The sequence below is a fragment of the Lemur catta genome, chromosome X, assembly GCF_020740605.2.
Source record: "Lemur catta isolate mLemCat1 chromosome X, mLemCat1.pri, whole genome shotgun sequence".
In the NCBI taxonomy this organism is placed as follows: domain Eukaryota; kingdom Metazoa; phylum Chordata; class Mammalia; order Primates; family Lemuridae; genus Lemur; species Lemur catta.
The window spans coordinates 58,464,875-58,479,466 of NC_059155.1; the positions used below are offsets into that span (position 1 = coordinate 58,464,875).

Below are 14,592 nucleotides of genomic sequence, written 5' to 3' on the forward strand. Positions count from 1 at the left end.
TTTTTGGCAAGAATGCCACAGAGGTGATACACACTTCTCATCACATGATATCAGGAGATACATGATATCAATGTTTTACTGGTGATATTAGCCTTGATCACTTAGGATGTGACTGACAGATTTCTCCATGTTAAGTTACTACTTTTCTCTTTGTAATGAATAAATATCTTGGGGAAGACACTTTGAAATTATCCCATAAAGATTTAAATTAACATTATATAAGGTCTATTATATGTTGAATTAGAGAGTGTGTGTTTTTTTTTGTTTCTTTCTACAGGTTTTGATCCCAAATAGAATGTTGTTTTATTGAATTTAGGTTTACCAGTCAGGGGCATGGTCTATTTTTCTATTTTTCTGTTTTCTACTGTTTTTCTCTTTCATGTTTTATAGTTTGTTCTTTAGTAAGCATGGATCTGGATTAATAGGAAGACAGTGTGGGAGAATGGAAAAGGCATAGTATTTGACATAAGACAAACCCGGATTTGAATCCCAACCCTCTCACTTACTGGTTGTATAACCTTGAAAAAGGTATTTAAACCTTATCTTCTCATTTCTCATCCATAAAAAGCAGCTAATAAGAAGGTTTTTGAAAGAATAAAAGCACCTAGTAGTGTCTGGCACTCAGTAAGTGCTCTGTAAATGTAATTTTTTGCCTTTTTAAATACTCAAGTGTTTAATATTATTATCACTGTTGTAAGTAGACTCTTTCTGGCTGGGTGGTTCTAGAATATAGAAATTCAATAGATTCTTTGAGATGTATTTTATGCTCTGACACCACAGAGAATTTAGTGTGGGGGAACCACTGAACTTTTTATATGTCTCTGAGTCATTGGGGAGAATGCAGCTGGAACTGTTTTGGTTGACAGTAAATTCTTATAGTTCACCAGTATCTTCCCCTATATCTTTGCAAAACTCATTTATTACCTCTGGTATTTAGGGATTTGATTTTCATGAGTGTACAAATATATTATACCATTTGCAAAAGTGGCATTTTAATTTCTCTCTCCTATATTTCTATTTTTTATTTATTTCTCTTTTATTATTAGAACTATTTTAAGGTAGAATTTTAACAGGGGCAATCTTTCAAGGTTCCCACTTTTAACCACAATAAATCTAATATGAACTTTTGTTTGGAAAGATGTACTCTTTCCAAGGGAGGAAACACTGCAACACCCTCAACCCCTGATTTTTTAAGGCTTAAGTGAAACTTTGCTTTCTCTGGTTTTTTTCCTTGCTTCAAATTTTATTTTCCCTTTGCTAAACTTGTTTGATTTGTTATTTGTTCCTTTCCTAAACTCTTTAGGCAGGGACTTCACTGTTTCTTTTTAGTGCTGATACAGGCTTTCAGGGCAACACATTTTCTAAATACTGCCTTGGCTATCTCCCATAAAGTGTTACTCCTGTAAAATCAGTCTTACCAATTTTTCCTCTTCCCTCACACTCCATTATGGCTTGGCATGACACTGTTAGTGATCCTCTGTATTAAAATGTTTGGTAGTTTGTTCATCATGCGTTTTTTGCACTAATTTTGATTTTTAAAACATCGCATTAAAATAATTATTTTGATTACCTAGGTTTTGGCCCCTGAAGCAAGTACTTCTCTCACTTCGCCTCAATCTAGTCCTGGCCCTGCAGTAACCTCCCAGACAAGTTTTGCTCACAGCTCTTCTTTTGAAATGGAGGCCTGGTGTTGAGATACTGAAACTGTCAAGAGATATCAAACCAATTGCACCACCTGCCAGGAGAGAATCAAGTTTTCCTCCCTTTCTGTTCCTGTCGCCCCTTTCCTACTATATGCTGGGCTCTCAGCTCAGCAGAAGTCCTTGTCCATTTCCAGCTGCTGGCATTGAGCATGGCCACATTGCTATTAGGATGCCTGGAATCACTTCTTCATTTAGAGAGGTCAAAGGCCAGGGTCTCATTCTCCAGGAATAAACCCCAAGGGCTATTGAGCTCCTCCAGACCCTTGTCAGGGTCCCTGTGGCCCAAAGCATTCCTTTCTCTGCTGGAGTCTGTCAGTTAGCTCTGGAAAAAATCAAGTTTCCTCACCCTGAACTTACCTCATCCATACAAGTTTCCCTGAGAAATTATGGAAAAAAAAATGGTTCTTATACTCCTCAAATGTCAGAACTGGAGGGGCCCTTAGAGACCATCTTGCCACAACCCCCTTCATTTAACAGAACATATAACTTCCTTTGCTCTATTTCCACGTTCCAAGGAATCCCCAAGGCTGCCTCATAATAAAAATCAGGAGCAAGGTAAGAGCCAAGTTAATCAAGGAAGTAAACTACTATGGGACCCAGCTGTGCTCAGGGAGGACTGAGTCATTAGAAATGCAGCCCTGGCCTCAGGATTTGTTTATTAAGGATTTACTTCAAGGGCAAAGAGAAGGATCTGTGATGGCTCAACTCCAAAGCTTTTCATGGTGTGGGGTGAGACTGGAAAAGGTTTGATTAGCTTTATCCGGGCTGGAGAGTTTTAAAGGTCCTGCTCTGAAGGAGTCTGCCTTTATTTCTATCTCATTGGTTCAGATATTGTGGAGGACTTGGCAAAATTTGCCTGTGTGCCTCTTACCTCCCCCAAAAGGTGCCTCTCTCTCTGAGTCCCTTACTCAGAGGATATGTTTTCAGTTCTGAAATGTATCAAGAGAGTACTCGCAACTGTATTAGGAGGGGCTTTGAGAGGTACAGCTTCCTTCACACATCTATATTTGTAACAAGATCCACTTTGTGCAAAATACCATCACGTCCATTCCTCCAGTTTAATCTCTACTCAGTGAGGGTAATTATTAGCTACATTTTACAGATAAAGAAACAGGCTCTGCCTGGAGGACTGCGTAAGCCCATGGGACTAGTAAGAGGCAAAGCTTTGACTGTTGGGTGCAGAAGGATGCCACGCCCTGTGCTTGTTCTTCTTAAGCCACAGTACCTCAAGGGTGCCAAGGCATGCCACAAGAGCACACAGCAAACTAACTAACAGAAGGCCACAGGCTTGAAACCATTGTCTTGATCTGATTTGTAATGAATTCTAGCATTGCGATTGACTTCTGGGAAGCATAGAACAAATCTAGGAACTTAGTGCTAGTCCCAAAGGGGACACTGGGACATCGAGACTCACAAGGAATTTACCCATCTTAGAGTTTTATGTTCTCAGAAATTTTTTTTTCCAGACTGGTAGAAGACAAGGAAATCTCATCAGTTGAAAGGAATTACTTATAGGGAAGCTTTATTCACGCATAGGGGAGGATCAGATCCCATTGTAGTTCTGAGTAGTATTTAGCCATGTGCAGTGAACACTTTTGAGGTGTGTGTGTGTGGCAAGGCAGGGCAATGTCCGTGGGTAATACATTGTCTTCAACTTGTTTTTTGTCCAAGCCCATCTGCATACTCTTTTTAAAAAGACCAAGAAAGCTGTATCCTTGGGAAAGGGGATTATCAAGTTAGGTGTACAATTCAGAGAGAAACAGGAGGCCACAGGTGGCAAAACTTTAAACTGCGGGTTGAGATTATTTGGACAAACCAGATTACTTAGGGATCTGGACATGGGTTATATCCCTGTGTTTTTGGTGCTCAGAATAACCCAGGGTGAGATCTAGACACAAGTCCAACATTGTATCACCAGTCTTGGAAATTGACCCATTCCCTTCCTTGCCTCAGCAATGTCTGATTAAGAAAACAATGCCACATTTATTTTTTAATTTTTTTTATTCACGTTCTTGCCCAGCTTGTTGGACGCCCTGTATTTGCACAGTGCAACTGCTCGATGTACTGGGGAATACAACCATGTATTGTGCAGCTGGCTGGCCTGTTGGTGGGAGTGCTCTGGCTAGGGTGGTATGCTGCTGGGGGAGTAAGATGGAGAGGAGTCGAAGGAGTTCTTAGCTCACAGGTTAGTGAGCAGCCAGTCTAGCAGTTGCTTCTTAGTCATGTTTCCCATAGCTTCATCCAGTTGTTGTTCCTTAGCAAACTTGATGACCTTTTGAAGAAGATCTCCTATACTGTATCCCTTCTCTGCTGCCTTAGCTGAAACCTCAGGAAGCTGTGGAGAGAACAGAGCTATCATGAGTTGCTTGATGCTTTTTGGAGGAAGGACTGATTGAACAAAGTGAACTAATACCCTTCCACCCTCCAAGCTCCCCACCCTCTCACCCCCCCTCATCCCCCCACCCCCACACTGTCCCCTAACTGCCACCTTCCCACCCATGATTCTAGGATGAGAGTACCATGTGTCACAGATCCAGGATTGGAGGCTGTTGACACAGGTTTCCTTTTTCCTTGAACTTTCTCCAATGACACAGATCAAAATGCCAAAGGTATTTTCTTTTTTGAGCTTCAGAGACAATCTGCTGGACCCTTCAGTTAGTCTGTGCTCATTTCTAGGTCAAGGCTTTGGGTTGCCATTCCCCCACCTCCCTAGAAAAGTATGAGATTGGGGGTAGGGAGGATTACCTGGTCTTAGCTCCTGGACTGAAAATAATTTGGCTAAGTATTTGATTTTTCTGTAATCCATATAATGCAGGAAACCCAGTACACTCTGTGTGTGTGTGTGTGTGTGTGTGTGTGTGTGTGTGTGAGAGAGAGAGAGAGAGAGAGAGAGAGAGAGAGAGAGAGAGAGAGAGAGAGAGAGTGAGAGAGAGGGAGAGAGAGAGAGAGAGAGAGAACATGCATGTGTATGAATACTGGCCTCCATGGGATCTGAGGAGCAGGGCCAGGACTAGGGTGAGGCAAGTGAGGCAGCTAGGGCACAAAATTTAAGAAGCCAGGTAGTCTTGGGGCACTTGTAGGACCTGTGGGTTTGGGGAGGTACATAGGGAAAATAATAAGACTAGTTTTAAACTGTTTCTGACAGGTCTAAGACAAAATGAGTCCATGATACTTCTATCACCTTGAGGAGGAGGGAGGATCTCCTTTTTCCTTTTCCCTCTCTCCAGAGTTCTTTGGGGAATCTTAAAACCCAAAACATAAGACTTAAAAATCACTTCCCAGTGTTTTACCAAATAGTTTGTTAAGGGGGTCACTGATGAAATGAGCTAATCTCACTCTCCTCTTGGTGGAAATGTACAGGCCTTGAGGTGTCCGCAACCCCACTTAGCTAGTGGTTCACCACTTTTGTGTCTTTTCATGAGGTAAAGTAATTCATGAAGCACATGGTAAAGAACAGACTTGAAAAGAAATTGGACTGATCTTGGGCTCTAAGTACAATGCTACCTCCCTGCCTCCACCCATTCCCACTCTCTTTTTTCTTGTGCCTTGATGCATTACCTACCTTCTCCAGTTGTCCATCACTATCTCCCATGAAGTAGAGCAGGGGCACGTTAAACTGGGAGGCTGCAATCCACTGCAGGACCGCCTGGAGCTGCTTCTGCAAGCTACTTGTAGAGCATTGATTATTGATGATGACTTCAGGCCCAGGAGAATCTCGATAGTTCTGTGACACTGCACCATTGTGACTACATCTGGGGCCATGGAAATTGAGGTTGCTTGCCAAGGCTGCTTGTTCTTCCAATTCAGCAAGAGCTGCCCCATTTTTGCTATACTTGGCCATGATAAGGCATAGCTTCATCACAGATTCTACCAGTTGGTCTATAAATTGCTGGTTCACTTGCTTCATCCTACTGATAAAGTCAAGTTCTTGATTGTCCTGGCATTGTTCTTCCCTTCTGTCAGGCCTCTTGGACATGCAACCTGCTCTGCCTGTCCTGGGCTCAGAACGCCTGTTCTCACTTTCGCATGGATCATCACAGCTGACGGTGCTCTCGTTAAGCAGCTTCTGAATCAGCGATAGAACCATGTTTGACATATCCAACTTCTGGGAGTCCAGATGATGGTTCTCCTTTAGAGAGGTAGATGGTCCAGGAGCTCCACAAGATTCTAGATGGTTCATTGACAGTGTTTTGGCACTTTGGTTGCTTTCACACTTCTCATATTGGGTACTCTGATCCATACAGTTCTTCGTGGAAGGACAGTCTTCTTCAATTGGGTCTTTGCACTTGGCTTGCTGGGTCAGATGGTACTGGATTAGCATAAGGGCAGAGACAATCAGGTCCTTTGCTAGTGAATCTGTGGAAGGGCTGAGCTTTTCCGTTTTCTCATCTTTACTGGTGCATAGTTTGGTAGTCATCTTGCCTTGGTTTCCTTGCTTTTGGTTCCACATGGTCAGGATCTCCTTGACGATGTGTTCACTGACTTTCTCGGCACTGGTCAATGACTTGAAGCATGGGTCTGGCTTCACTTTGACTTTGTCCTTCCCTTTCATCTCAGATTTTGTGGCTGAGAATTCAGAACTCTGGCTCCTGCATGTGGGATCATGGGATCCAGCTTTCAAAGAGGCATATGACAGACACTGAGACTTAGTCTCTCTCTTTTCGCCAATTAGGGCACCAGCCAGCCTCTTCAGCATGGCCTCCATGATGTCTGCAGCATTTTGTTTCCCATAGTTGAACAGATTCCTCTTGACAGCTGAGACAAAGTCTGAGTCAGTCATTAGGACCCCAGTAATGTTATGTAGGTTCTTCATGCAGGAATCAATCAAATCGGACACGATATCCTTGGTGTGCTTTAGCAACACCCTCTTCAGGACCACACAGGCTGGAATTGGCCTCCCAGAGCTGTGCGCTTTCAAGGTCTTCATGACGGAGAACATTATGTCAGATGCCACCTGGTTCTCATAAACCGTGAGCCCCTTGCTGAGAGAATCTACAAAATCTTTGCTATCTCTGGGACACATCTGCTTTTCTCCACTCTTGTTCTTGCTGGATAATTCACTATACAGAAAGGTTTTCCGGCCACCTTCCCTGCATTCTTCTGCAGTATTATCCATTTCTTTAGAAGTCAATTCCACAGCCTCATGGGCCATTTCAGAAGCAATCTTGCTCAAAGCACTGTGGGGGCTGCTTTTCCCTTTGTCCTCAGTGTATGGATAGATTGAATGATGAAGGCATTTGTTTCCACCTTCCAATTTTTCCCTGACTTCCTTATGGGCCATCTGGATTACCAGAGAAGATAGTCGGTTGACACAGAAGGAAAGGTCATCCATAGAACATTCTCCATCAGGGAAAATAACTGCTCTCTGAGTGCTAGGAGATTTGGCTACAGGAGTTGAAGGACTTTGGCTATTGTTGGTGTTTTTAGCTGCTGTCATTTCTATACATAGGTTTTGGTGTCCATTGGTGAAATAATCCATGTTCAGTTGGTCAGCGTAGACACTGTAGCAGTTCCCAGAGGGTTTTTTGTGATAGCCACCTTCTGTGTCTCCTACTTCATGTTTACAGCTAGAGGATGAGGGGCTCAGTGCATGTTGGAAACCCAAGGCATACTTCTGGAGATCACTGAGAAGCCAGTTGAGGACACTTAAGGGATCAGAGGGAGCTTGTTTGAAAAGGCACACAGATCCCTCCATCTAAAAAAATGAAGAACACCTATCCATAAGAGTTTGGGTAGGCTACTTCTTTCCCTTATATTATTTAGAAGATGTATCTTCTCAATTGCGTAGATTTGACCTTTTAGAATTTGCATGGGAACATAACATCCAGTTCTATCCATTAACACACATTCAAACAGAAGTGGCAGCAACAAAAGCCCAGAGTATATACATTTGTATACTTAACTATATGCAAGTGTTAGCAATATGTTTGTCAATTTCATGTAAGTGTGTTGTATCTCAATGTGTCAAAAATGTGGCAATGTGTTTGTTGTGTGTGTGCATGCATGGCAATATAGCAATTCATGTATGTGAACATCTCAACAGATGAGAGAATGTGCCATTCTGATAAGTGTGTGAAAATGTGCCAGTGTGTGTATGTGTGTAAGCATGTGTAGTAATGTGTTGACATCATTATCCATTGTATATGCCTACTGTATAGGTCAACATGTGCATGTTAGAGTGTATATTTGTACATGTGTGTGAATGTCTAAATATGAGTGTGTATGTCAGTGTGTCTCTGAATATGTAAATGAGCAAGTGTCAATGTGAATAATCTACCTGTATGTTTATGATATAAACTCAACTGGTATGCATCATGCAGGTATAAATGAATTTATGTATTTTAAAGCATAAATTCACATATTAACATACACATTCATTAATTAAATCATAATAGATAACATTTTAATATGTCAATGTATGTGTATGTTAAAATATGAATGTATAAATAGGTGATTGTATAATGACTGTGTCTGTCAATAAATTGGGTATCAGTTTGTGCTATATTTATATGTTATATTAATGTTTGACAATGTGTGTGTCAGTGTTGCACATACCCTGGCATTTGAGTATGTGCGTGAATACATGAGTGGGTATATCATTGCATTTGTGTCAACATGTGTATCAATGGATACAAACAAATGTGTTAGCAAGTAAGAGTCACTTTGTGTAAGTTTGTACGTGTGTATGTCAGCATGATTGTGTATGACCATACTTGCATAGACATGTATAAGTGTATATGCCAATACCTGAGTCTGTATGGTCACTGTGTTTTGATCAAAGCTTGTGCATGTTAATGTGAGTATATGTTTATGCATTGTGTAATATGGGTGCTTATGTATGTCAAATGTGGGCATGTCACTGCATCTGACTTTGTATGTTTTTGTATATGTGTGTAAATCCTTGTTTATGAATAGGTCAATTTAAGTTTGTTACATCCATGCTTGTGTTTGTCAATGTCAAATGTAGCCAGGAATGTGTGTATCATTGCTTGTATAAATTATTTTTTGTTAATATATATAAATGTATACATTTATGTGTGTGTCACTTTGTATAAACTTTTATATTTGTATCTATGCTTGTGACTATGTATGCCTGTGGCCGGATATGTATGTATGTACTATGTATACATCTTCCACTCATCACTAAATACTGTTGCCCTCCTTGCCCCTTCTGTTGCTTCATCTCCTCTCTTTTCCCTGAATTCCTGGAAATGTGAGGTCATGATAAGGTCAACTTTTTGCAAATGGGCTTAAGTTACAGTCAAAGGGATCTGGATTGTGTGTAGAAAATACAGGCTTCTCTTTTAAAAATTAACACCAGGTATAATTTATCCCTTTCTTAAGACTCCAAAATTGAGTTGGTTACTACCCCTAACTAAACCCCCAAATTCTTCGGAGAATGTTATATAACTCATTTTTCCTTCCTTGGGGGTCACTTCCCTCACTCTAAAGGTGACTAGGACCAGAAATGATGTTTTGGTTATAATATATGAGCCTAGAGACACAGAACAAGGAATATTTGACTCATTTGCACTAAAGCCAAATATCCTGGCCCAATTTCAGGCACTCCAGGCTTGTAGGAATATGAGGGTGACTTGTTGTATGCTCCAGTGCCCTCCCCAAACAAGGAGCCTAACAGGTATAATTTGGGATAGTTACATAAAAGCAAAAGGATTCTGTATGTGACAGTGGTGAGCAAGTCTAACGGCAAGCTACCCAACACCCTGAGTAATCTCATATACAACAAGATGGGGACTAGGCACTCAAATGCTTAGTTGTTATGGATTCTCTCTACTCCATATCCTTCTATCTTCCTTGTTGGGTAGTGGCAATGTGGGGCACACAGTCCATTACAAGCCAGCAAAGAACAGTGTAAAAGATCTTGCTTATAAGCCCCCATCTTTGTTAGGCTTAGAATAGCATAATTCTGTTTGGATAGGCACCTGGAAATTAGGAGAGAGTGTTCTGAGCCTCTGTGATTAGTGCCATTATTAAGTACCTGGGTGTTGAACTTACTGTGACCCTGAACTGAGGCCTGTGTTCTCCAGAATGTCATAGTATTCAAACTGATGGGCCTGTTTGACAATAGTTTTCTTACCATCTCTGAAATGATTGAGAATTGGGCTCTGAGAATTAGAAGCGGTGGGATCTCAGAGGCTAACTGTACCTTAGACTGGTCTTGGTTCTCGGTGTCCTCGATCATGATAATCTCTTTTTCTTCCAGACTTCCCAGGTTTAAGTTGCCTTCTGAGCTTGAACCACTGGCATCCTAAGGAATGAAAGGGTGAGATTCTTAAGAACAGTTGCTTTTTGAGACTTCTCCAAGCTGTCCCCTAGGCTAACACTGCAAGTCATGAAATGTCATGTCTCCTATTACCGTTTTTCTTTCTTCAAAGGAGGTAGGCTTATAATGCTAGCTAATCTTTGAAGAATGAGACAAAGTTCCCTCCACAAATTACTTCCCCCTCTGAGGACACTCACAAAGCCATCAGTCTCAAGAACTATATTCCATTAACCTTCACCCTTTTGGACAGGTTTTGTTTTTAAACTTTTCTGACGTACCATCTTCAATGCTTTAATTCTTTCAGCCCTACCAGCAATTTAAGTGGCTTCTAAAATGGGACTTGGTATCAAGAGTGATGGTAAATTCAGAACCAGGGATCCTGGGCTCATGAGAATGATGGCTTTCCAACTGAGACCCCTTCACCTTTCCACCCTCTGCCATAAACTTTCCCTTTTCCTCATACTTCACTGGTGACCCTTCTCAGCAGTTTTGCACTCATTCCCACTCTGAGCAGAGAATACCCACCTTGCAATCTTTATCTTCTGCATTCAGGGTGGACACATTGACAAAGCATATCTCCATCAAATTAGGAGGGTGAATTTAGAAAAACTCCAGAGAAAAGGGCATAATTTTTTCTTTCTGGGAGATGATAATAGCACTTACCTCATAGGATTCTTGTGAAGATTAACTGAGATACTGTATTTAAAGCTTTTAGCAGAGTTCCTGGCACACAGTAAGTACTCAATAAACATTAATACTGTGATTATTATTAGGCAGATGGAATCTTAGCATTACTATGTTTCTTAAATGAGAATACCAAGCTGTCAGAGAGAGGCCCAAAGTACAATATCCACATTTATTAATTGAAAAAAACTGAGAAGTGGCTTACCCAACTGACACAAACTGAAAGGTAGGGCTCATATTAGAACTCGATTTTCTTGGCTTCTAGTTTAGAGCACTTTCTACTACACTAGTGTTCCTCTAAATGTAGTATTTTTACTACCAATGATATAGAAGATTTTGGGTGGTACATGGATAAACATTTCAGTGTTTAATAGTTGCATTTTATATTGTGCATTAGGGAAAATACATACTAGAGCATCAAACCTGTGATATTATAGATAATATTGCTTAGTGTGATGGTAATTTTTAAAATGTAAGTCAATTTTAAAAACATTGCAAAAATACACATTAAGTAAATAATAGTATGGCTGGTACTTGAACATGATAAAAACATGAAATACTATGGAAATCACTTGAAGTTTGGGAAACAGACTATGGGATATTTTGTCCTCTTGAGGGGTCCTAGATTAACTTACTGGTGCTAGGCAACATTATTATGACTTAAGAGATTTTAAATAATAGGGGCTGGTTACTCCTCCCTCCCCTCAGGCTCCTCCCTGGCCTCCCTCCTCACCCTGCTCCTCCCTTGATTTAGCCCTGTGTGATGATGTATAAGTGTGCAGCCCCTAACAGACCTGATTGAACTTGGTTGCTTGGTGAAGTCACAGTCTCACCCTACATTAATTTATCTTGGGCTCCAGGATATCTATACTCATATGTCAATTTTTCCTACTCCTTGGTAGGAGTTTTGTATCTTACCACTTTCTGTTCCTGATCTTGTTGTTCTCTTGGGCTGTAGACATCTACCTTGCACACGCCCCTGCGGCTGTGTAACCAATCAATATCATCAGACATCTGGAAAGAGAAAGAAAATAAATATGAAGTGCTCATGTATGTCTTTTAGAAATGGAGTCAGTTTGGATAGGAATCTCTGAAGGGTGTTCTGAAACCCATTTCTGTGTTTCCTATAGGCTTAGGCTAGGAATTGGTGGAGCCAGCAGTGGGGAAGGATACGCTGAAATGTTTGAACTTGGTGCTCAGGATCCTTACCTTTTAGAAAAATCAACAATCTCCTTTAATTTAGACTCCCCACACCAAGTATTTGAATCATGAGAGTATCATGTTAACTTGGGAGAACATCACTCAGGAAAAATGGTAGACTGGGAAGCAAATTTAAAAGGAAATCTAGAGATTGTGGGGATTAAATGTAGTGATTTACTTCTACTCAACTCCACTAAATCTCTCCGATCTTCTCATTTCTTTACCCACTCTTGGGTACCTTCAAAGGATCCAGCTCACCTCACCCCCTCTAACTTAACTCTAACTAACCCCAGTTCAACCAGAGTCTTTCTCATTACATAAAAGAAAGTAAAATTAGGTAAATACCTGTAACACATTACTCAGGACCATTGGAAAAGATGAAGGTCAATACTAGCAGAGTAAATAAATAACACTTTTATTAAAATAAGATATACGATTACAACATATAGAACAAAGTTCTGAATGCTGAGAAAACCCAGTCTGATAGCTGTAGATATAACACCAAGAGACAAAAATCTGAGGGAAGACCAGACCTTGATCCCATAGGATCAAGTTAAATTTCATTATACAAAGAAAAAATAATCTCTGCCAACTTCCTTCCACCCCAAGAAAAAAGGAAGTGGCAGAAGCCAGTGACTGATTTTTGCTACATAGGACCTCAGATTTAAGCTCAAAAGACACAGTTAAGAGCTCGGTAGTCTTGTTTTGGTATCTGGAGCTTGAACTTGATTTCTTTTTGAAATTTAACAACAGAAATCTTCTTGTTAAATTTTAAAAAGTATTAGAGGGCTGTTGAATTCCCTTTTCCCTATATGTATCTTTTCTCCCAGCTTCCTTCAAAATTTAGACCTCCTTTTTCCTCTAACTCCCCAAAACAGTCTCATTCTCTTCTCTCCCTTCCTCCCTCCCTCCTCCCTCTTTCTTCCTCCCTCCTTTCCTTCCCTTCCCTTCTCCCTCTCCCTCCCTCCCTCTATCCCTCCCTCCTCCCTCTCCCTCCTTCCCTCCCTCCCTCTCTTCCCTCTCTCCCTCTCTTCCCTCTCTCTATCCCTCCTTCCTCTTCTTCCTTCCTCCTTTTCTCTCTTTTTCTACCCCCGAACATTTTTTATAACATCTATCTTCTAATGGCTATCCTTTCACATGACAATACTATATTCCTACCCTTTATCATCCCTGCCACCCTCTAAGATCTTTTTGGGCTCTCCCTTCAAGAATCTTTATGAAATCTTGAAAAGGTTATAGGAAAAGGCCCCCCACATCCTTAGAAGAGGGAGTTTCTTTCTTTTCCAAGAGCTAGAGAACACTGGCCTAGAAAAAAAGAAGGGGAGGCATAGAGATCCCTCAGATATGGCTTCAGTCCAAGTCCTAAAGAACTATAATAAATAAAATTTATGAAATCATTACCTTGATAATGAAGTTCTAGACTTTTGGCTGGAAATGTGCCACCCAGAAGGGAGATGTGCCCCTTTAAATGGAACTGGGCAGTGCCAAGTTCTTGGGCACCTGCAGCTGGCTGCCACCCCCGTCAGCTGTTGGAACAGACTGAGGGGCCAGGCTTTTCCATGCTGGCTCTGACCCTGGGGTATGACAACAGTGTGTTGCATCACAATGCCTGAAACTGTAGCAACCTCAGCAAAAGTTGTGGCACACTTGCAAACTCAGTAACCTTTTCCTGTCAAAAGCACATCAGGCTGTGTGCTATAGGACAAACTTTCTTGGTTATTTCTAGGAGGGTACACATATTTCTCTCACATTTTCTACAGCTCACAACCCCTCAAAATCTCCCTTCTCTTTCCTTTTCTTGCTAGACCTCCAGAACAATCTAATCATGTTCCCACTGGAGAATCAGAGTTATATGGCAAGAAATCTTTGAACTTATGTAGAAACAGAGAAATGTTGATCAAAGCCTTTTCTGGGCATCTCAAATAAAATTATGAAAGTAGAAAGTTGGAGGCTGCCTTAGCAGCTTCTGTGGTTTCACCTCACCATTAAGATGCCCCCTAGCTAATCAAAAAGAAGTGAGAAGATGTCCCTACCATTGTAGTATCAGAGCAGGCTATTATTCAGGACCTTTGAATGATTTTTTTCTTGTCAATTTGGATGCTGTGATGATCTTTCAGTTTGCCTCAAGATGTTGCTTCTTTCCTTAACCCTCCATACTCTCCTAAAGCCTTGACCACCAGCTGGTACCAGAACTTCTACTTCATGACATTGCTGTTTCTATAGAGAACAATGAGAGCATAATTTGGGGACTCTATTCTCAGGATTCTAGGTGCTGTAAGTGATCCAGCAACCTCTTACCTTCCGCTTGAGACATAAGTAGCCCAGAGAAAGGCTGATCCATTTGGGACAGGGTCAGCCTTTTACAGACTCCTCAAGCCAGGAAAAGACTTAAGCCTCACTTAATCTTTTCCATCTGGCCAATGCTGCGTTGTTGGCTACAGTATGTTTTAGAGGATTATCCATTACACTTTGAGATGCCTTCAGTTTAGCCCCAGTTTGGAAACATCCCCCAACCAAATGGCTCTCACTGTGCCCAAGTCTCATCTTGTTTCTCCTTATCTTTTCACTACATGTCTCCACTTTAACCTTAAGCATGTGAATAAATGCATCAGAATTAAAAATCAGTTGAGATGACCCCTTACATGATAGAGTTTCATATTCCTGGTTGTGCCTCCAATTTCTTCTTTTCCATGTTGTCCCTGAGATTGTACCTCTTAACCC

General features: G+C 41.1%; 1 protein-coding gene across 1 annotated transcript; it reads right to left on the reverse strand.

Annotated features, from left to right (window-relative positions):
- Positions 1 to 3,712: 3,712 nt before the first annotated feature.
- On the reverse strand, positions 3,713 to 14,054 carry AKAP4 (A-kinase anchoring protein 4). Its single transcript, XM_045538948.1, has 6 exons — positions 13,905 to 14,054; positions 11,590 to 11,685; positions 10,513 to 10,563; positions 9,871 to 9,972; positions 5,266 to 7,398; positions 3,713 to 4,038 (listed from the first exon to the last, which is right to left on the reverse strand). Exons 1-6 carry the CDS (start codon positions 13,905 to 13,907, stop codon positions 3,883 to 3,885), a joined length of 2,541 nt encoding a protein of 846 aa, XP_045394904.1. The 5' UTR covers positions 13,908 to 14,054; the 3' UTR covers positions 3,713 to 3,882.
- Between the last annotated feature and the right edge of the window lie 538 nt (positions 14,055 to 14,592).